The 24,300-nt window shown below is 42.9% G+C and overlaps 2 protein-coding genes across 4 annotated transcripts in view; one reads left to right on the plus strand and one right to left on the minus strand.

Annotated features, from left to right (window-relative positions):
* Nucleotides 1-9,004, minus strand: part of LOC146498586 (NLR family CARD domain-containing protein 3-like) — an 86,194-nt gene extending 77,190 nt beyond the window's left edge. For both annotated transcript variants that reach the window (XR_014870541.1, XM_085140015.1), the window contains exons 1-2: nucleotides 8,337-9,004; nucleotides 8,127-8,252 (exon numbers count right to left, since the gene is read on the minus strand). Coding sequence is in view for 1 of the 2 variants with exons in the window: in XM_085140015.1 (XP_084996141.1) it covers nucleotides 8,127-8,252; nucleotides 8,337-8,425 (215 nt within the window). In the remaining variant the exon portion in view is untranslated. The remainder of the gene's footprint in view (nucleotides 1-8,126; nucleotides 8,253-8,336) is intronic.
* The window catches only part of LOC146498584 (protein NLRC3-like), a 350,052-nt gene that overhangs the window by 186,389 nt on the left and 139,363 nt on the right, over nucleotides 1-24,300 (plus strand). The gene's annotated exons all lie outside the window — the stretch shown is intronic.

Genomic DNA, 24,300 nt, shown 5'->3' on the forward strand with positions numbered 1-24,300 from the left:
TGGACTTAACTGTATTTGTTTGAGACCCCACAGGTCTGTCTGCTGCCCCAAGGTATATGTAACAGCTTTTTACCACCAAAGCTAAGGAGAATTATCCCTCTGTCAAGCTCTTTTGTTTGTGCAGCTTCCCCGCTTGAAAGGGATTGATGTATCTATCACAGGTGTTTAACTGGATTTCACTCAATGACCAGGCAGATCTTTTGTTTTTCTTTTTTTTTTCTTTAATCTTCTTTTTGGCCATAGTCAGGCACAGGTGAAAAACCTTTAAATACAAACCAAAAAACCAAAATACAAATTATGTTTGATATCACACATCTGTGAATATTGTGAACAATCCCAAACATTTTTTAACACATCAATGCATTCGTAGCATAATATTTACTTGAGTATTTTTAAATGCTCAAATTATGTAATTTACTCTAATGGTGCGTTCACACCAAATGCGATAGACTAGGTATGCACCGATACCACTTTTTTGGAAACGAGTACGAGTACTTGCATTTCAGTACTCGCCGATACCGATACCGAGTATTTAATAAAAACATGATTTAAATTAGCAGGTAACAGCTTTAGTCCTATAATTTAACAAAAAACAAACAAACAAGGGACTAGTTTGGAATTAAGAACATTTATTTAAAATGAAAGGCATGTTGTATGCAACATATTAAATAATAAATAATTATAAAAAAACAAAATTTAATTTTAAATTTGTTCGTCTGTTTCTCTGTTTAGAAGTCTCACTAGCACAGTCACAGCTGGGATGACATCAGAGGCTAGTGCATCGTAGCTGCTCACTTTTTTAGTTAGTTCCTCAAAGGGGTGAGGACAGCAACAGTCGTCTCCATAAGAGCCCATTGGTGAGCGGTGAGATAGTCAGGGAGTTCGTGCTCGGACACGCCCAGTACTCGCTTTTGCTCAATGAGGGACTGGAGCATGTAATACGTGCTGTTCCAGCGTGTCTGTACGTCCTGCTGCAGTCTCTTTATTGGCTGGTTGAGCTGTCCCTGAATGTCCTCGAGGCGGGAGTAGGCTAAGGCGGAGTGTTTAAAATGCCCAACTATTTTCCGTCCCACTGCTATAGCATCAGCTATGCTCCTCTGTGCTAATAAGCGTGGGTAAATAAGCGTGGGTAAATAAGCGTGGGTAAACTCTTTGTACTCGTTGTCGTGTTGGGATTTTGGTGCTTGATTAAATTACTTGTGTTAAATGCGCTACCTTTTGAGCCTCCTCTGGACAATTTCGCTGAGCACAATTTGCAGCCCGCCTTTGTTTTCGCATCTTTGTTCACTTTGAAATAGTTCCACACGGCTGATGTCTCGCCTGGCTTTCTCCCCGCTCTGAGCTGCAGCCGGGGCCTGGGGGTGGGCACTCTGCGCCTGGGGGCGGGCACTCGGCGCCTGTGATTAACCCCTTACATGCCGCTCAAACATAGACAGGTCTCAGACCGTGGTATCGGTCCTCGGTATCAGGGGACTTTTAACGAGTACGAGTACTTTAGAAAATGTGGTATCGAGGCCGATACCCGATACCGGTATCGGTGCATCCCTACGATAGATGCAACCAAAACACGCCAGACGCCCCTAGCTGGTAGCGTGCACATTGCATTTCACGTTGGAATTGGATGGGGATGTCGGGTCAGTCTGCCAGTAGCGAGCTGCAGGGCGCAGCGCTAACAGCTGATCCCTAACGTAACAAAGGAGCCATGCGCCAGGTCTCCAAATACGGGTGAAAAAAGTGGAGACAAAAGAAGAGAAAAGTCAACAGAACTAGCACGAAACGGTAGTGCATGATGGCAGAATCTGATTGCTAAGACGTAAATTAACCTCTTAAGCCCCAAGGGGGTTTCTGAGCTTCCTGCTCAAAAATGTAATGCCCAAATTTAATTGATTATTTCTCTGTAATTACAAACTCTGTCCTTACAATCTTGGCATCAAAATAAAGCTAACACTTGGAAAATTTCATCAGAGGTGTAAATATTGAAGCAGATATTACTGTGTCAAAGTTACTGAGACTGGAACACAGAAAAAGTAAGTAGATTTTATCCTCGCCTAATTATTTTTTTTAATTTTTAGCATATAACCCTTTGAAAAATATGCCTCAGATCACATTTGGTTCCAGAAATCCAGTAGCCAACATATAAACATCATCTGTGCAAAGATTTATGTTTCTAAAGTGAAACAGTGAAAAATTACAGCCCTGTCAATACATGAATATCCAGACATTGTACAAAAATGTCAAATTTTGGCAAACAATTGGACAACATGCCAGTTGATTTTTTTTAGGTATTAAAGAGCAGAAATTAATACATTTTATTAACAGGCCAAAAAATTCTTTTTTTTTTAAATATATTTTTGAAGAATTAACCACACATTTACATGGTAATGGCCCTTTTCTGCAGTGCGCATAGAGCGGTTGATTGGCCTCTGGCCCTTTAAACTCCGAGGGGCTGTAACTTTGGTTTCTTTTGGTCAATTTGCGTGATTGACAGCTCTTTTTAATCGTTTGAGCCAATAGAATCACAGTAACGATGCCACGTTTATGTCATCCAGCCAATCAGATGTTGTGATGCCAAAACCCACGTGGGCCCAAATTTACTGCATGTGGCGTCTGTTCAGTCACGTGTCTGTAGGTGGGTCTTAAATGGAGGTTGTCGACGGAAAACGGCTCTGATGCGGCTAGGTAGGCGTGGTAACTACTGTTAATCACGTGGTTAACGGCTACCGGCGAAAATAACGGAGGAAATTGGGACGGTAAGCCAATTTCTGTCTTAGAAATGGTTGTAGAAATGGTTTATATGACATTTTAGCTGAGATTCTGAGGTTTCTGTGGATGCCACACATGTCTGGACTTATATTTCTCAACCCGCGTTATAACCGATTAAACGTGATTTTCTCCATTTTGCCCCCCGGTACTGGGGGCGTGAGGCTTAAAGGTTAAGAGAAGTAAAGAGGAAAATAAGACAGAAGCACAGAAATGAGCAGAGCTGCCATAACACATAACACAGTTAAGGTTTCAGAAAAAGTTTGTACAAAGTTTGCTTGATCATGCTTTAAACACATCAAAATGCATAGTGGGATTATAATACAAGTGAATACTGTGACAAGCACTGGTACTAAATAGGCAATCACTTAGCAGCAAGGTGAATCGGTGATGCATTAGTGTGGTCTGCACTTCTTCTTCTTTGATTGGGTCAAATGAGTTGAAAGTAATTGGATGAGGGAACCATGGGCAGTGCCCTGCATAATTTCAAGAAAACTGCGTTTTGAACGTCGTCAAAACTGACACAGAACGCTGTAAAAAATGCAGTTTTAATGTATCTTTTAACGGAGTTTTTCTGCCGAGTGACGTAAAAAGTGGCGTTCAAAGACAGATAAAAACAGAGTTATTTCTGCCACTTAGATGGGGCTTTCAAGGCTCCAGTCTGTGGTGGAAAAAATGGCGTTCTGTCCGGACCAACGCCGTTTTTTACGGCGTTTAGAATGATTAAACGCCGTTTTTTATGCCATTTCTTAACCAAACGGGTTAAAAAAAGTGGCAATATTTGGCACTAATGGCTTGCCATACAAATCTGCTTCTGAATTTTCGCAGGAACCCCAGTATCGCTTCATCGCGCTCCTCCATTGACTATACATATAAACCTGATGCTCTGGTTGCGTATATTGCGTTCGGTGAACGTTACAATTGTACATACAAGATTAAAGATACTCCTCTTTTTTTAAAAGTGCTAAATCAAATGGCTAATCTGCATTAGAACTTAACCAATAAACAATAGTATTTATGACCAGCCTTTCTTGCATTTAACCATATGCAAGCATTAAGAGTCTTCCATATGCAGACCAACAATAAACGATGGTGCCGCTCGTAAACAGGCGACCAACCCACGGCACAATGCTAATGCTATGTAAGCTAGCAGCAGCTGCGATTCTTTTGCAACTTGCTTTAACCAGCTGTGGAATGCACTTCACCCACATACACACACACCCACACAGTTTGTGATTGCCAGCTGTCACTTTTATTTAGAGATTCTATGCGTTATTGGCAGCTGATCCCAGCTTCCCTTCCGCTCCACTCTCGTCTCACTAAAAAGGGGAAGGAAACCATCATCAGCCCAAACTCCATCAGCTGTGTCTCACCTGCCTCTCCAGCACCCCCCGTTGAGCTCGCTGCACCACTCCCCCCCTGCAGCCGCGCCCGGGTCCACACCTCCGCCTCACCAGCCTTTAGACTTAGCCACCAGCTATCATTTCCCTACCGGCTGCCTCCCTGGATTTTTACACACATCGGTTCCACACAATATCCCTGTTGGTGACAACTTATTGAAAGAATTATGCTGGGTTTTTCCCGTAAGTGGAAACTTCCTGTTGTTTCCCAGTTTGCCTTCTTTTTCCTTCCGGACAGAAAACCTGAGACAACATTAGTTCCGCCTTCCAGTCTGTCACTTTTACTTTTTTGCCTCTGGGCTCTCCACCTCCTAAACTCAGTTTGACTTGACACCCCCTGTGACCAAACTATCACCAGACCAATATCAGAAGTACAAGGTTCAGCAGGAGCCCAGGAATGAACACCGATAATGAATGTGAAACCGCAAAGGATTCTGGGAACAAGTGGCAAGCGGTATTAGCGCACGCAGGCTTTCACATGAAAACAGTCACACAGCGATAAAAAGAAACACAGAAAATGGCACGAAGCTGTTGTATTATTAACTGCAAAAGCCGCTCGCATGACAGCCGACGGGTAAAGAGATCGTTTTTTATCAGATTACGTTGTGAAAGAGAAGTAGTTTAAACGTTTAACATTTCAGAACACTCCAGCTCACGTGCATTTCCACAAAGGTGGGTCTTCTGTTGTAGTTATTACATAATTTATCATAATATAATTCTTGATGTAGGTTACAAATAAGTCTTGTATTGATTTGAATTGAATTCATTGAGCTATGCTGCTTTGTTCACTGTGGCTTTGCGGGCTAATGTTTGTTGTGTTTTGTAGGAAAACCAGCCTACAAAATGCTGGAATGTGATCCAGACTGGGCCCCTCTATCAGCCTGGGTTTAAAGCTGCTACCACAGCCAGATTTGATCGGTTAAGAGAGAGAGAGCGATATCGAAACAGCCACAAAAAGTCCCGCATATATGTGCCCAAGTGTTGTACTGAAGCAATCAAGTGATGAATAACTGTTTTCCCGTATGTTGGTTTTGCAATGTTGTTGTTTTTGTTGCATTGTTGATTTGTTTTTCACCAAAGCAGCTAATAAAGCATAATGGAATACAATTTTGCCTCTTTCTTGTAAGATTCTATAATAGAATGAAACAATAATGCCAGTTGTAAATAAAGACAATAACTTGAATGAATTACGAAACACTCATTTTATTTCTTTTAGATCTGAAAATGTTGTGTAACACTACAAACTGAAATGACAAATAGATTGCGATGACCTGTACAGGAGATAAAGAAAAAAAATGTAACAACAGCTGTGAAATGGAATAGTCCAAATCACCAAAGTAAACTGGACCTGGGCTTGTTGCAGGGATCTGAAGTTACTAAACATTCTGTGAGTGTGCACTCACACTTAGGACCACTTAATAATAAATATGTGCGTGATGAAAGTTGGGCAGCACGCTAACGTCCTTACTCCAATCTGTATGCTTGTATGGGTCTGACCCTTTCACTCTGATTTTTTTCCGCGTACTTTTTTTTTTTTGCCTTTTCGTCATGTCTGTCTTTGTACGGAGCTGCCGTGTTCTCCGTCTCCGTCGTTTTGCACAGAACTGTTTTTGGGGCAAATAAAATGCAAGTAGGGATTAAAACCACAGAATTAATGACTACCGGTGCTGGAAATACTAGCGCTTGATGCAGTGTTTTGATTTTGTTGCCACTTGTACCCACAATGCAATGCGCGAAAGTCACGTGGTCTGTCAATCTTTTTTTTTTTTTGCCTGTCCCGTTTGGCTCCTTTGCCATCAGAATTATTGTTTAAAGGCGAAGAAAGATGCCCAACAGATTTACTTTACCAAATGGACCATCCCAGCCTTGCCGTATTGGTCTATTTGATTCACCTTTTATTGTTTATTTTTTATTTTTTTCACTTGCTAAATACAGGACAGACTTGACTGGGGAAAAGAAAGGGGAGAAAGAAAGAGGGGAAAGAAAAACACAGGAGAAGAGGGACGGGGATAAAGGGCAAAAAACAAAAACCACCAAATAAGCAGACAAAAAATACATATATCGATCACCTGGATCACCTGTTGAGAAAGAAAAAAGAAAACAAGCAGAAGAAAACGAGAGCAATACAATAAACAACATCACGATGATCTATGGGAATATAACAGTAAATACTACATATTAAACATTATTGTGCGGCATGTAAGATCGACAGCGCACAGTGTGCTTTGAGGTAGGAGCCAAAAAGGTGGGATCGGGGTAATGACATGTTTGCACTGCAGTTTACATCCAACAACATCAAGCAGTTAAATCAAAGAGTTCATGTTACAGGGCTCTAGACTAACTTTTTGCCAAGGTTTGCCTAACTTTTTTTCTTAGGCGCACCAGCACAAAAGTTAGGCGCACCCAAATTTTTCAACCACTTCGCTTAACACCGCAGTTTTACATGTGCAGTTTTGCATGTGCAGTTTTGCATGTGCAGTTTTGCATGTGCAGTTTTGCATGTGCAGTTTTACATGTGCAGTTTTGCATGTGCAGTTTTACATGTGCAGTTTTGCATGTGCAGTTTTGCATGTGCAGTTTTTTGGGGAGAAAATTGCAGTCCATACAGACAATATTTATTTCTAAATTATTAACTAACAATCCTGTACTTAAAGTGCTTTGTCAATATTGCAGAAAATGTTAAACTTAGTCATCATCTCGGCTCCTCTGACGACTTGTTTGCGGCTGCCTGCTGCTGAAAGGCAGTGGGGAGAGGGGACACTTGGGCAGTGCATTTATTGCAGCATATAATGTGTTTCCTGGATACACTGCTGCTTTTTCAGCATTTGAAGATTGATGGCACCGTGTCAGAGCACTGGCTATGAATTTCAGATGGATCAGGCCTTAACTTAACAAAAAAGTTAAAAAATAGTTCTTTTCAATATAATCAATAGTTTCTTTTCAGGCTACTCACTAGGGCTGGGTATCATCACTGATTTCTATAATCCATTCAATTCTGATTCACGAGGTTTTGATTCGATTCAATTTAGCCTCAGACAGTCAGAAATATTATAATTCTGATCATTTATCAGTACTGATACAAGTGAGACTTCATCAGAATTGTGAACATCACAGCAGATGCCTTTGTGTGAAAGTAACTGAGAATAAAACACAGAAAAACATGAAGGAGATTTTCCTGGTCTGGCTTTTTATAGCAGATAACCTTAAAAATATTCTGCAATTTTGCATTATTTTAAAAAGTTTACATTTCTTCAGTATTGAACAGCAGAAATTAGGCGTTCTTGTCCGAGGTCATTTAAGTGAAAAAAAAACAGCAGTCGACAGCGCTGTAAACAACGGTAGACTGGTGGGTAATAAGCAAATGAATAATGCAGAAAACAGATTTGAGACGGGAAACTGTACACAGAGAGAGAGAGAGAGAGAGATGTGCATGAAGAGTGATTTTTATCGTGGTGGAAGCAAAACAGCAAAGGTAAGAGGGAATTCATGACAATATTTATCAAACGTGAAGCATGGATCTGGGGCAGGGATAGCTCAGTAGGTAGAGTGGTGGCCCCATGATCGGAAGGTTGGGGGTTCAATTCCCCTGAACAGCTACCCTGAGGTACCGTCCCTACACACTGCTCCCCGGGCGCCCAATGGCTGCCCACTGCTTCACTGAGTGAATGGGTTAAATGCAGAGAGGAATTTCCCCACGGGGATCAATAAAGTACACTTTCTTTTCTTTTGCCGTTGGTTCAGTGAATTTTGGTTGGAGAGAGAGACAAAACCTGCAGCACAGAATCAGCGCAAAAAAGACGCAAACACAGCACGGATCTTTGTGTGGAATCTGTTTACCAGAGACTTTTTTTTGTTGTTGTTATTCAAACAGTTGGTCGCACCGGTGCGACCTAAGATATTTTTTTTTAGTCGCACCATTGAAAAATTTGGTCGCACTCTAGAGCCCTGATGTTAGTAACAGCTCACCTCTCTGCAACAAACAGACGCTGGACTTTAAAATCAGGAGGCTTATCAATAGACCAGTCACTTTTTAAAGACACAGAGCTGGGTCCAGGTTCAGGTTCACGATTGCGTTTTCTTCCTCGTTTCTTCCTGTGAATAATGATAGAGCAGTGATGTGAGTGCTGAGCTGTGACATGGAGAAGAGTCATGGACAGTTAGAGATGGTCATCTCACCTCTGAGCTTTGGTCTGGCTCTCATGTTCCCCACACAGAGTGGTTTTAGAGGGAGGGACTCCCTCCTCTCTGTCCTCACACTGATCCATGCTGCTCAATTCACATCAGCTCACACACACTTTCTACCCTCACCTGCAGAGGAAACACAAATCATTCATGTGCACATCAACTGAAATCCTCCTTTCCATCATGTGTGCTGTCCAAATATCAGCTGCTTCTTTCCTGCTTCATCTCAGTGTCAGCTGAGAGAATGACAAACCCACTACGTGTCAACATTTGATGGATGATGACACAGAAATGTGAAATGATGTTGACCTAAATGTGTCCTGATGATAATGATAATGATCTCTGAGGTGTTACTAGGATGTAGAAACACTGGAGCTCAGCCCTGAAATCTTTGCTGTTTTCACTTGATAACAGCAGCTGTTTAAAGTTACTGAGTGTGTTTGACAGTAAAGTGAATGTAAATGTGAGACACTGTGTGCTCACAGCTAAAGGCTGCAGTCAGCTGTGTTAGAGCCTCTTTCACACAATGATCCTTTAATAAACACTCAGAGCTCCATGTTGATGAAGCAGTCATGTGTGAGCTTGTGTGCTGACATGTTGACAGTTTGACTTCAGCTTTTACTGAAGAAAATCCACAGAAGGCTGAAAGTGAAGCATCACTTCCTGTTCTAAAGTGCTCAATTTAACTCGTGTCTTTAAGAGCTCTTAGCGTTAGCTTAGCTTTAGCATGCTGTCTGACTAGCTTAGCGTCAGAGCTCTGCAGGTGTGTCATGTGTAAATATTAATCATAGTGACAGTGAAGGAGGTAAAGGTGAGAAAAACACTGCAGCTGAGCTGTGACGTCATCATGTACGCTGCGTCCTCTGTGGGCTCTGAGTGAACTCACAAAGTACAAACTACAAGTACACAAACAGGAACGTAGCTCAGAGTGGCGGACACACTCGGCCTCGTTGGTCCAGCTGTGAGTCCGTTACCGTGAACTATGGAGCGGCAGATTTGTGCTGAACTAAGCTGCACAGAGCTGATGTTAGCCAGGAAAACATTACACACTGACTTTAATGGAGAGACCGGAAATACAAACACACACAGTTTGTTGTGTGAAGAAATCAAACATGAGCTGAACAAACAGTAAAGTTCCTAAAGACAAACTGTTAAAGGAGGAAACAAAGCAAACTTACAGTTTCTTCACACACCAACAACAAGCTCCACTCCACAAAGTTCAGGAAGTGAAAGTAAACTTTGAGCCTAATGCGGCGTTTGAGGACACTCGGGAGCATCGAAACACTGTGCAGCGTTCAAATAAACCTCGGAAATTCCCAAACCTCTGGCAGGGTGTGATTTATTTCTGCTGGTTTTCCTGTTTGAAGCACAAACATCCGTCATCACTTTGTTGTTGTTCTTCCTGCAGGGTTTGAACATTTCAGCACTAAACTGATGTTTCTTCAAAGCTCATTTCAACCTGTTGAATAGGGCTGGGTATCGTCACTGATTTCTAGAATCGATTCAATTCCGATTCACAAGGTCCAGAATCGATTCGATCCACGATTCGATTTAATTCGATTCGATTCGATTCACTTCGATTTGAATATGGGAAATTTTGACAGTCAGAAATATTATAATTCAGATTAGTACATTTACATATTTTTGTATCTATAAAAAGGAAGCTGACACACGCAAGACTTTATCAAAGGTGTGAGCGTCACAGCAGATGCCTTTGTGTCAAAGTAGCTGAAGATAAAACACAGAAACACATGAAGGTGATTTTTCCTGGCCTGGGATTTTATAAAAATATTCTGCAGTACATCAAAAACGAAAGAAAACCATTAATCAACATATGAACATTACCTCTGAAGTTACAGCGGTTTTATTAGAGACACGGCTAAGCGTTTTGCATTTTGCATAATTTTAAAAAGTTTAAAAAGTAATTTTGTTCAGCATTGAACGGCAGAAATTAGGTTTTCTTTTCGGAAGTATATAAAACGGAAAGAAAAAAAAAGTCGGCCGATAGCGCTGTAAACAAAGGTAGACTTGTGCGTAACAAGCAAGCGAATAATGCAGAAAACCATACAGACAGAGAGAGAGAGAGAGAGAGAGAGAGAGAGAGAGAGCTGTGCCTCATGGTGTTAGGATGCCTGGGTCGTTGACCCAGGGCTTTTGAGTTTATTATATTATTTATAATTTCTAGTCTTTGGGTTTTTGTGAGTCATGTCTTATGGTTTGTCTCTGTGTAATCCTTGGTTGCTGTCTCCCCTGTCTGCTGTATCCCCGTGTCCAGTCTGTGTCTGCCCTGGTTCCACGTCTCTGTTCCCTCTGTTGTAGTGCCTGCATGTGAGTCTGTGTCTTTTGTTCAGTCTGTGTTTTGTGTTTCCTGTTTTACTTTGAAGGTTTCTGTCTCTTCTCAGTGTGTTCAGTTTACGCTTCCTTGTCTCGTCAGTTCTGATTTGCCCCAGCTGTGTTTCCCTCCTGTTGTCCATTCCCTGATTGCTCCCTCTATGTATTTAAGCCCTGTGTTTCAGTTTGTCATTGTCGCGATCTACCGTTTATTTAGCTGTGTGTTTTTTCTCAGTCCTCTGGTGTAAGTCTATTTTGTTATTTTCAGTTATGTTACATTTGAGTTTAAAATTAAAACTGTTTTGAGTTACTTTCTGTCTCTGGAGTCTGCACTTTGGGTCCTTCTCCTGCCTGCACACAGCCGTTCCCTAACACATGGTAGAAGCAAAACAGTAAAAGTAAGAGTGAATACATGACGATGTTTATGTGAAGCGTAGTTTGGATCTTCTTTTGCTGCTGGTTCGGTCAATATTGTTTGGAGAGACATCAAACTAACAGCTTTACAATCAGCGCATAAAGGGCGTGAACACAAAGCGCTGACCCGCCGACAGATCAGAATCAGCGGGCTGTCGGCTTTCAGCCCGACCGTGAGAAATTCGACATCTAACTGATTCTGATCTGCGGGTTGCGCTGTGTGTTTAAGTCTTTGTGCAGAATCCGTGTTCCTGCTCTCATTTACTGTTTTAGCTGTTTGGTGGTTGTTGAAATTTTGTGAGATTTCACCAGAGATTCTGGCATTTCGGGCAAAATAAATTTGTATTAAAAAATCGATTCAGGATTTTAATGAATCGATTTTACGTAATCCAAGCCAGAATCGATTTTAATCGATAAATCGATTATAAAAACCCACCCCTACTGTTGAAGTCATGAATGAAAGTGCAGACTGAGAGTGAGAGCCAAAGTGAATGTTTGTTTTATTTGTTATGGTGGTGCAGGTGTTGTTCCTGCACCACAGGTGATTGCATGGGGGCGTGGTCACATGTTATTTACCTGATGCTGGCGTTCTCAACGGAGAAGTTGAGTCAGTGGGTTTTTGCACGTTACACAATATTCAGACAATAATCACATTATCTTTCAGTCCCGTTCTCAAATGATATAAGTTCATAGATGCGCTACTTGGTTTGAAAGTGAAAAGTTTGTTGTTTTTGTTTTGAAATAAATACACAAACACAAGTGGGGCTCGGTTTGGCTTATTGGAGACGAGTCACAGCTCAAACCATCTCAGCCAGCAGCAGCTTTATTTGTGGATGGAAGTCGCAACACTGATAGTGGATCACATGATGTTTAAGGTGTGTCATGTGACATGTTCAGTATTGTCACACGTCTAGATTGTCCCTGATATCATAACTGCTCAAACACTGATGATTATATTTGAAGAATTATTACTGATGGCAGCAAAATTTGAATGGAGCTCTCTGTCTGTGCTGATTTGTCGCCCTCTGGTGGTCAAAATACAAACTGCATGATAGTAATAAATAATAATGAATTGCATTTTCTTTTCTAGGCAACCAAAGCGCCTTAAAATTCCACTATTCATTCACTCTCACATTCACCCACTGGTGATGGCAGCTACAGTTGTAGCCACAGCTGCCCTGGGACAGACTGACAGAAGCGAGGCTGCCATATTGCGCCATCGGCCCCTCTGGCCAACACCAGTAGGCGGTAGGTGAAGTGTCTTGCCCAAGGACACAACGACCAGGACAGAGAGAGCAGGCAACCTTCCGGTTACAGATGAGTTTCCCAACCCACTGAGTCACTGTAACCACCACAGTGACAGGAAGTGTTTTTAAATGATGAAACACTGAAACGATGCTAACGGCTGTCGTTAAGCTCACTGATAGCAGTGCTGATGTGTTGATGTCAAACAATGGCTCAGGTCAGACTCCTTCATCCTTCTCCAGTGTGAGGCCGCCCTCAGACCCACAGAAGCTCTGACCTTTGAACTCCTGTACACAGCTGGCTTCATCAGCAGCTCGTTCTCTAAACTCCATTTATGACTCAAATATATTTCAGATTTCTGAGCTCTGCTTTGAATCTGTGCCAGCTGACATCACAAAATTCTCATGAGACTCGACACAAGAAATAATCCTGATTGACTTTATTTAAGACTCAGAACATGAGACATGGATGATGACACAGAAATGTGAAATGATGTTGACCTAAATGTGTCCTGATGATAATGATAATGATCTCTGAGGTGTTACTAGGATGTAGAAACACTGGAGCTCAGCCCTGAAATCTTTGCTATTTTCACTTGATAACAGCAGCTGTTTAAAGTTACTGAGTGTGTTCTGTCTGTCCTGCGTGCTGCACAACAACATTCAATATTTAGTATTTACTGCTGTTTACACTTAGCTAGATTAATGTGATGGTGTTGTGTTTAGTATATTGCTTTGTTTTTGGTTTTTTTTTGCTTGTTTTCTATTCTTTTTCTCTCAACAGGTGACACTAGCTGTGTCCCAAAACGTCGGCTGCATCCTTCGGAGAACTTGGCCGTCGCGGTCTATGTGGGCCGGGTCCTTCAAAGACCGAGAAGGCCGGAAGTGCAAGGCTGTGAAATGGGACGGTCTAGCCTTCAGATTTACGTCACCAGCTGTTCCCGCCCTTACCGCTTTCTCCCCCTCGGTGAAAATCGTTGAAACTCTCTGTATTTTTCTCTTATTTTTGTTAATCGAAGAGTTACAACAAATCAGCTGTCGCAGACGACTGATTTATCTCCGACTAAGAGATAACCGAGTTCAGGTACAGTGAAAATACATGTTTTCAGTTTTTTTCCCCCATCGTTTATGTGTCTATTTGAAATCTGTTTACTAGCTAAATAAAACTCCGATGTAGAAGTGATTTTATCTGCTCTTTTATCTTTTATCAGTTAACCAGTGAATTTTACTTAAGTATGATAATCAAAATAAAGTTTTGTCACGATTTTTTTTTTTAAATAACAAGAGCAACATTCATAATAATGACAAGAATAAAATATTTTCCTTATTTTCCTTCACCAGGCGAGACCACAGTACTGCAGGATTAACCTGAGTGTCCCAGTCCTGGACAGGTTTTTTAATAATGAGGACACTAGGCCTGATTTTCGTCTGAGCAGGGAGTCTCTGAAAGAGCTGCTGAATCGGCCAGGATCGGCCACATGGTTGAGGTGCCACTATTGAGGTCCTTGTGTTTCTTTTCTGGCTGGCAAGTGGAGCATCCTACAGAGTTGTTTCCAGAGTGTTTGCTATTCCTCGCTCCACTGTTCACCGCATCGTCCACAGGGTCACAGAGGAGGTGGTGGCTATTCGCCATCAGGTTATCCATCTCCCTCGGACTCCTAAAGACCTAGATGTCTCATGGCTTTGCAGGGCTGGCAAGACACAGAGCCTTTTTTAAGGCTGCTGGTGCAATTGACGGCTGCCATGTCCGCATCAAGCCTCCCAGCGGCCCTGACCATCAGGGCCGCTTCATCGATACATATGTGGGTTGGCCTGGGTCAGTGCATGACTCCAGGTTGCTACGCAATAGCCCACTGTACCAGCAGGCCATTTACCCTCCTCCAAGGCATTTCATCTTAGCAGATGGAGGGTACCCATGTCTCCAGCATCCACTTCCCCTCATCACTCCGTACAAGAGGCCAGTTCAAGGTGTGGGAGCCCAGCACTTCAACTTTCATCATTCCAGGGCACGCTGTATTATAGAGCGTGCTTTTGGAATGATGAAGACGAGGTTCCAGGCCATCTTCCTTCAAGCACTGGAGGTGCACCACACCTTTGTACCACATGTAAGTCATTACAATATAGTGCCATTCTTTTTCAAATAATTATAATGATATAATGGGAACTTTAGTGTATGTACATTTATAAACACCTTTTTTTAAAAAAAACAAAACAAAACATCTGTTTCAGGTCATAACAGCATGTGCTGTTCTACACAACATCTGCCTCGGTGCTGGTGACGCTATGGACCCGGAGGATGCACCTGAGGATGATGTGCAAGATGAGGGGGAGATGGGTTTGGAGGCAGTCAGTGGTGCTCACTGGCGGGACCAGCTATCTGTTGAGGTATCTCCCCTGGAGGAGCTACCCCAAGAACATGAATATTTTTAAACAGGCAAGTATTCTGTTAGTAGAGCATTTTTTAGAGATTACTTGTTAGATCTTTATTAACAGGATTGTTTGTATCTTTCTGAATACATCTTAGTGACATGGCAGCCGTCAGTTACATCAGCCCTGCAAACCCAAGTGGCAGATGATGCGGTGGACAGTGGAAACGAGCATCCCTAGACCTTATGGAGATCACCCTGTATGATGCTCCACTTACTAGCTGGAAATACAGACCAAGGTCTTGCTTGTGGCACCTCCTCCATCTCTCTGGTCCTGGTCCAGTACATTCAGCAGCACTGCCCGAGACTTCCTGCTCAGCCAAAGATCAGACCTGGTTAAAAGTACCTGTGCTTACTGGGACACTCAGGTTAATCCTGACTGTAATAATAATTCTTAAGAATTCATGTTTTTTGTTGTTTTTTCTATTGTTCCTTTTTTCAGACATTTCAATTAATTGTGTTGATAAAAATTTATGTTGTACATTGTTTTTTCCTTTTTTTTAAAGAAACTATGTAAATAAAGGTGAAGCATTTACATTTGTAATTTACAGAAATTCAATCCTTTTTTTTCAACAAGTTTCTCAAGCAAACCAAATAGTCTGTCCATTCTATCTTTTGTCTCCTGTGCTCTTCTTTCCTCCATTTCCCTCAACAATCAACCATCTCACACTTCTGTTTAATAGGTTTTCTGTTTGACGTTTATTCAGCTATGTGAAAACTACTATAACTTTAATCTCAGCCAAACTGATTTACAGAGGAACAAATAAAATTGTTAAAAAACAAACAAACATTAAGATTTATAAGTTATCTAAGTGACTTATATATATATATGTCATGTTTAACCCGAGTAGCGAAAGATAGCGTGGGGTCGGAAAACTTACAACTAGCGGGACTGTACAATTGTAAGTTTAACGACTGTAAAAAATTACTTCCATTGAACTGCCTTGTTAACTACTTTAAGAAACATCTTAACATTTGTATCGCTACTTCAAATACAACTTACATTTAAAAATGTAGTTGTCCTTGACCGCCGTTTCTACCGTCTCCATAACTGCCGCCATTGCTGAAAACTGGAGTTTGGCTGGGCCAGGCTATGAATTCTGGGAACCCACCCGATGGATTAATAAAGTTGTATTTAATCTAATAATCTAATAACTTTCATCTCAGCCAAACCGATTTATTCCGGAACAAATAAAACAGCGAAAACAGGAAAATAATTACATATTTAAGTTATCCGAGTGACTTATATATCATGTTTAACCTGAGTAGGGAAAAAGTGGGGTCTGAAGCCGGGAGTCCGCTGCGCTCGCCAGCTGTGTGACCATTGAACCCCACGGCTTGCTATCGAGCAGGTGGGTAACAGACGTCTCCGAACACGTCGGCACACTTTTGGAAATATGCAATATCTTGATAAACCAAGCAGATATTTGAAGTTTACACAGCTACTTTCTCGCCTGAAAATATGTTAAAAGTTTATTTTGTGACCCAGAAAGATTAATAAGAGTAATTTTAAAACTTAGTAGCGGCCGCCATTGTTGGCACCTGAAATTTGGCTGGGCCGCACTATGAAATCTGGGATATGGTGGGCCACGAAGGATACACTTGACCCATCCTTCAAATTCGGGGAAATGAGGGACGCATTTGTCGGAAGCATTAGAAGGAGTTGACGAAATGGACAAGCCTTCGTCGCCTGGCTGTGACGTAATCGGCCTTAAAATGCGGCTTCCAGAGGATGCAGCTGACGTTTTAGGTCACAGCTATAAAAACAGGAAACACTGACTGAACTCAAGACATGTAAACTTAACAGACTGGGGAGAACAGAACACAGGGACCTGAAACATGGGACAGAAAGGCAGAGTAGACACAACATGAACATAACAACGCTACAGTGGAAGAGTAAAACAAAATACAGGAACACAGGACCTCTTTCAAAATAAAATGGGAAATATAATGAAAAGCAAACATGACAACATAAGAAACACAGACATGAAACGCATAACGAGTCCAGAGTCCAAAACAAAAAAGTTCCACTGGAGCTCATGAAACGGTCCAAATCAAAGCCTCCAGAAAAAAACAACGGAACTTCTGTCTAAAGCAGAACAGGCATGTCGAGGTTGATCACGAATCCAAAAAAAAGATCCGGGGGCCGACCTGGAGGCCAGCAGCACAACAGCCCACAGTTTATTAGTTCAGGGGGCCGACCCGGAGGTCGAGGGCACAACAGTCCATAGGTCAATGGTTCAGGGGGTCGGCCATGAGTCCAACGGTGGTGGCGAAGCAGGCATGGCTGGCCACACTCGGGCGGCTTGGCTCGTGGCCGGCGGTGATGTGGACGAGACCTGTCGGGCGGCTTGGCTGGCGGCCGGCGGCGACGTGGGCATAGACGAAACCTGTCGGGCGGCTTGGCTGGTGGTCGATGGCGTAGATAAGACCCCTTGGGTGGCTTGCCGGGCGTACACGACAGTAGTGTGGATGTGGAAGTGACCCCTCAGGTGGTTTGGTGGGTCTCCGTGGACAGGCTGTTTGGACAGGCCCCGGAAACAGCCATGCTGGATGTGGACGTGGCTTGGCAGCAGATGTAGGGAGTGGTGGACGTGGCTTGGTCGGCGAGACAGGACCAGGGAGCAGTGGACGTGGCTTGGCCGGTGAGACAGGACCAGGCGTGGCGCCGACCTCGGGCTTGGTCGAGATGAGACCCGGCGGCAGCATGGCGGCTGCAGGCGATCGAGCAGGTGGTGGCGCTGCAGACGACGGCATTGAAGTCGCAGGTGGTGGAGTAGGTGGTGGTGCTGCAGACGACGGCGTTGAAGTCGCAGGTGGTGGAACAGGTGGTGGCGCTGCAGCAGATGTTGCAGAATGCTGGACGGGCTCGGCTGAACCTCCAGCTGGTGTGGCAGGATGCTGGACAGGCTCGGCTGAACCTCCAGCTGGCGTGGCAGGACCTGGCGTGGCAGGACCAGGCGAGGCATCGTCCTCAGGCTGAGGCGTGGCAGCCGCAGGTGGTGGACCAGGAGGTCGCGCTGCAGGCTGGGTCATGAAAGCCACAGGTGGTGCCGCTGCAGGCGACGGCTTTGAAGCTGCAGGTGGAGAAGCAGAAGGTGGCTGGACAGGCTCACCAGAACCCCTAGATGACGTGGCATGAGGCTGGACGGGCTCCTCGGGCCCTCCAGCTGACGTGGCATGGTGCTGGACGGGCTCCTCGGGCCCTCCAGCTGACGTAGCATGAGGCTGGACGGGCTCCTCGAGCCCTCCAGGAATGGAAGAAAACTGCTCCGCTGCTCGGGATTGCTGACGGCGTGAACACCGTTTTCTCCGGGAAGGAGGAGGAGACGTGCCAGCCCGCAAATCCACCAGCGGACCGGGCTGAACCTCCTCCGACTCTTCATACTGGAGAGGCAGATCCGGGCGGACGTGTACGGTGGAAACGAGGAAGTCCTGGATGAGAGGGTTTAGCGCGCTAAATAGCCAGGGAAGTCCAGAAACCATCCTCTGCAGACGGATGGCTAACTCCTCTTGGTATTCTTCAAATGGCAGCGCAAACCACTCCTGGCATAGAATCTCCACCGCATAGATCATGTCCTCCCGGAGCTCAGCAGAGGGATTATGAGTTGCTGGGTCCATTGTCTGGTTGCGTCCTTCTGTCACAATACGGCTGTGTGCAGGCAAGAGTAGGACCCAAACGCAAACTCACAGAGACAAAAAGTAAACTCAAAAATAACAGCTTTATTGCTGGCGTGGAGTGGGACACAAAAAACAATACAAAACTAAACTAAACTGGGAAAACTAAAGCACAAGGAGCCACAGGGAAAATCATACAGCTATGAGGGAGGACGCAACACTGACAAAGAGAAACATGGGGCTTAAATACACTGAGGGATAACGAGGGGGAATGAGCCACAGGAGGAGAGCACAGCTGGGAGTAATTAGGCAGGACGAGACAAGGGAAGCAAAACTAGAAACATTAACATAGGACAGACTGTGAAAGTAAAACAGGAAACACACTGACGGAACTCAAGACATGTAAACTTAACAGACTGGGGAGACAGAACATAGGGACCTGAAACATGGGACAGAAAGGCAGAGTAGACACAACATGAACATAACAATGCCACAGGGGAAGAGTAAAACAAAATACAGGAACACAGGACCTCTTTCAAAATAAAATGGGAAATATAATGAAAAGCAAACATTACAACATAAGAAACACAGACATGAAGCACATAACGGACAAGGGAGACTTAACAGGGGTTGGATACACAGGAGGAATCTAATAAACAAATGAACTTAGATAATTTAATGAACTTAAAAGTAGACCATAAACATCAAAATAAACTCAAACTTAAAACGCTGGGTCAAAAGACCCAGGATCATGACACACGCTCACCCAGCTGCAGGCCCCTGCTGCCTGTTAGTCCTGTGAAACTTCTTAATTAAATCTGCGGATTGAAAGACCCCCGTGGGAACAATGTTTAATCGATGCGCACAAATAGATGACTTTCATTCCACACAATTGCTCCTGAACACTTGCCTGATCCTTGGCCCAACTGAGAGAACTCTGTGTGTGTGGTTGTACAATTACAAAAAGATCGTGTGAAGAGCAATCACAGTCAATAAACAAATTTTGTAACAATCCTTTACAAGACATCGCAAGTAAAGTGTGTTTTTCTGCTACCCTTTTCCCTCTCTTGGGATATCTCTGTGTTTCGGATTTTCTCTTTTTTCCCCATCTTCCTTTCATCCTGGTTCTCCTTTTCTGCCCTTATCTAAATCGGGAGATTTTAAGATTATCTGATATGTAGCAGAGGTTTACTCTAACAGCTGTCATCTCTCACCCAATGGCAGAATGATGTCACTGGCAAGTGACAAGACTCAGAATATGCAAATTGCACTAAACCTGTGCCTAACCATGTACAAAGGAAGTCAAATATTCATGCATTAAATTTGACATGAACACATGTGCATTCACATGCTAAGATAGAGGGGTGCAAGGCCCGTCTACAGCTGCAGGCAGTATCCCGTTTCACCCAGCTGTTCTTTTGCCCCTGCGGCTAATTCTGTGTCTGACCTCCACATCTCCAGCAATAGCAACCCAGCCCAGCTGCCTCAAACATCAGCAACAATACAAAAAAATGCAAAGTCACGGGAGAAAACACTGGCATGAATCACCACAGCTGCAGCAATTTCTCTTAAAATAGCCAACCAACAAGCTTTAGTGTGCCGCTTCATAAAAACGCGTTTTACACGGGTCGTTGTTTTATCCTTAGATTTTAGTCGTGTTGAAGGCAGCCATCAGTGATAGCAGGTGACAAGTGATAGTCAGTGTCACCTGCTGACAAAAACAAGAGAAACGTGGCCCAATTTGCCATTTTCAGGCAGCGATGTTTGGCATGACATGAGGAGGTCATATGCAGGATACCCTTGAGGAAGACTTCAGATGAGAATCTTTAAAAACAAAGCTTTGTTCCCATAAAAAATGTTGTGGCTAAAGTTTTCCACTTTGATGCCTGGTCATGAGCAGAGCCGAGCACAAAGAGCTCATTTGGTCATTTCTAGATTTATTTCCTTTTAACAAGCCACAGCAAATTAGTCCAACAGCTATGTCTGTTATTTCTTACTCCCACTCAATCTGACCTCATTTTTGTGATTTATCTTTCAGTTTTGACTGGTTTCCCTTTTTCGCTAAACTTTTTCTTTTATTTCTAACATTTTGTTTTTTGTGATAAGCTGAAAATTATTATTTGCAGCTTATTGGCATTTTGTAAACTACAAATTACAAACTGAAGTGTGGGCAGGAAATTTAATGGAAGTCTTAACTGTTGGCAAAATAAAAACCACAAATGTCACAAAGGGGAAATTTCATGCAGATTATCTACTTCATAGATTTCCTCTGGGTATCATAAACATCCAAGCTAAATTTAAAGCAATCCATCCAACAGTTTTTAAGACATTCACGACTGGGTCAACGTATTAAAGGCATTGCCATTAGTGTGGCTTTGAGTAGGTATACCTCTTCAATTGCTTCTTAACCAGTCAGCCAACCACACAAAAAAAGAGAGTACATTAAACCTTGAAGGAGATAAGCTCCAGCAGAAGACCACACTGGGTGTCGCTTCTATCAGCTAAGACCAGGATACTGAGGCTACACTTCATAAGACATAAGATTGGTAAAACTTTTCTGGTCTGCGGAATCTAAATTTCGGCTGGAAGCTTCAGATGGTTGAGTCAATATTTGATATAAAGAGCATGAAAGTATGGATCCGTCCTGCCTCGTATTAACAGTTCATCCCAGTGGTGGCAATGTAATGGTGTAAGGGATACAACATGGAGTATTGTTGCAGACCACATCCAAACTTATATGAGCACAGTATATCCATCTTCAGATGGCTGCTTCTAGCAGGAAAACAGCTCATCTCACAAAGATCAAAACATCTCAACCTGTTTGTTTGTTTGTTTGCGTGTTTGTTAGATTTTTTTGAACGTTACTCAAATGGGGTCCACAGTCCCCGGACCTCAATCCAAAATAGCAGCTCTTTGTGGTGAAACAGGAGATTCACATCACACAAAGGAAGAGATGCTTCTCCTACACCTTTTAAAAGTTTTTATAGGAACTGACCCACTGATGTGGAAAGCAAAATAGTAAGTTTTGTGGGGTCATTTATCACCCAAGAAGTATATGTATGGTTTTAAATTTAATAGACTTTAATTTATTGCAGTTTTACACTTTTAAGTAGACTTGTAGTCAGGACCGCCTAATCCGAGACCAAGTTGAGACGAGACCGAGACAAAAAAAAGCCAGATGCTGCTTCATTTACGGGTGTCAGGCACATTTATGTGTTTTTGCTTTTGCACAGCCCTCCTCACCGCTGTCTACTGTCTCACTCACTTACTGAGAGGACAGACGGATGCTCTATTTGTTGATTCACTCGAAGAGCAAGTAACGCAACCAAGTGATCAGTTTGATATCAATCTTTTGTGATACACCGTCATATTTACATTATTTGTACAGTACGAATGATTTGCTTTGGTACCTAGTCAAACTTAACCTCTTAAGCCCCAACGCCCCCTGATACGGGGGCAAAAGGCAGGAGATCAGGTAGGCTTGGGGCTTAAGAGGTTAAGCTCTCCTCTGTCTGCAGCAAACTCGCAGGCAGCAGCTTCTCCCCCCTCGCTCACATGGGTGCTGTGCTCAGTCACCTAGTGCCTGAGCTCGGATCATACCAAAATTAGGGGGAATTTACGACGATGCGCTCTGTGCTTCGTGTGTTGTTTTTGTTTTATACAGTTGTCAGTCAGGCATCTAACTGATGGCTTTAGACAGCAACACTGTCTAAAGCCATCAGGTATCAATCGACTAAATAATAATATTCTGCCCCTGTTATTCATCTTTGTTAAGTATTTTGCTCTAAATTACTAATTATAGATGCAAATTGAAACACATACATACAAATTCTTTTCTTTTTAATTGTCAGCAGGTTCAATAAACACTCAATTTTCAAAAAATTTAATTTTCTGCCAATTATTTCAGGGTTCAGGCAGTTCTCTGGGTGTATTGGCTGTGTAAAGCATTTTAGAGACAACTACAACAGCTAACCTTTCAAAAACCCAGATTTTTCAGTGACCTCAAAAGCCCAGAGAGTAAATTTAACAAAGCTACAGCAACATCACAAAACCACCTCACTGGTGTAATGATTTGTGAAGCAGGTGGGGTACTGCTGATTGGACACGGGCACCCTGCAGCCCCATCTTATGCATTTCAAATTACTTTGGCTGCATAGATGTGCAATTTTTTTTTTAAAGTCACTGTCCCAGTGTAGACTGGTGCACTCTTATCTGCTCTACTGATCGCAACGCTGGGCTCATTTCTCTGCTAAGTGTTTAGTGGGGGATGAGTAGCTGAGGCGTGCTTTAGATTTGTGGTGTGGAGATGTGGAGATGTGGACTACAGCCAAGATTTGTGTGGACGCGTTGCCGTCTGACAGGCTTTTCATCAACAACATCGCAACAGTGGACTAATGCCAGAGATTGGAGTGTACGGACTCCATCATTCACAGACTCACACACTCCCTTTATCCTGGAGCAATGAGGCGAAGCATTCTGCTCACAGATCATGTGCGCCCAAGACAAGTTTAGGACTGGGGTGAAGGAGATGACATCTGACAGAGGATCTATTGGCTGAACACATCTTATCCACGACTGAGCCACCAGGACATCTATCTCTTGATTCAATCAAGACACAAGGAAATTGCCTTCAAATTCAATGCATGTCAGTGTATCTGTCACTGAAGCAGCATCAATCACACGGCCAAAAAATCCAGAACTTCCTGAAAAATGTCTTCAAGACACATCACACAAAAGGTTTGGTTTTAGAAGGGCTATTTTTCAAGGGTCAAGGTTCAATAGACAGATTTATCTTCATGGGGAGAAGGCTGATCTTCGAATTTAGTCGTTTTCCCGAAATCTCAGGTGAAGCTGTAGATGTACTAGTATTTTGTATATCATCTACAGACAGTATAAAACAAATGGATGTAGCTTCTGGATTGGAAAAATGAAATCAGTGCAAAATACCTAAAAACCTGCATTCTATCTGAAGGCCACCAGATGGCGATAGCTGTGGTTGCAAAACAACTTCCAGTCCTATAGAAGAGTTTATCTGATATCTCCGTATATATGTTGTTCCTGCATTATTATAAAAATTTTCTTTATTAATTTATACAATATAATAAATATATTATCAAGTTAGGTTAGATGTTAGCCAAATTTATGTCACACATGTTAGTTTGTTAGTGATCATTTTTAGCCATTAGCCAATGAAATGGAGCCCTATAGAAGTCTGTGAGAAAAAACTGGTTTGTTCCTGATGTTCATAAACACTTTCCTGCTGAGTTCAAGGGTTCACTCATTTTGGGTCATACTGAATAAAAGATTAAGTCTAATAGTATATCGGTGAGAAAATAACAATCATCAACAAATTTCTGGAGAGAGAGATTGCTGAAATGGAATAGGCATGAAGGAATGAATAAAGAAGTGGAAAAACTTGAGAAACAAATGCTGGGAAATGGGAACCTAGGATGGAAAAAAACAGCTTTTTATTTGTTTTCATACCACATAAAAATCATAGTCAGTGGCTGATCTACAGGGGTGGCATTGTTGATAGCAAATAATCTCTTGCCACCCCTAGTGCCACCCTAGTTTTGCATTTGGCAGTGTTGTTTGGTAAATGGCCTGTATTTATATAGCGCTTTACTAGTCCCTAAGGACCCCAAAGCGCTTTACATATCCAGTCATCCACCCATTCACACACTGGTGATGGCAAGCTACATTGTAGCCACAGCCACCCTGGGGCGCACTGACAGAGGCGAGGCTGCCGGACACTGGCGCCACCGGGCCCTCTGACCACCACCAGTAGGCAACAGGTGAAGTGTCTTGCCCAAGGACACAACGACTGAGACTGTCGGAGCCGGGGCTCGAACCGGCAACCTTCCGATTACAAGGCGAACTCCCAACTCTTGAGCCACGATCGCCCCATTTATCGCCCCGTTTATT

Source organism: Neolamprologus multifasciatus, chromosome 18 (assembly GCF_963576455.1).
Source record: "Neolamprologus multifasciatus chromosome 18, fNeoMul1.2, whole genome shotgun sequence".
Taxonomy (NCBI): Eukaryota; Metazoa; Chordata; class Actinopteri; order Cichliformes; family Cichlidae; genus Neolamprologus; species Neolamprologus multifasciatus.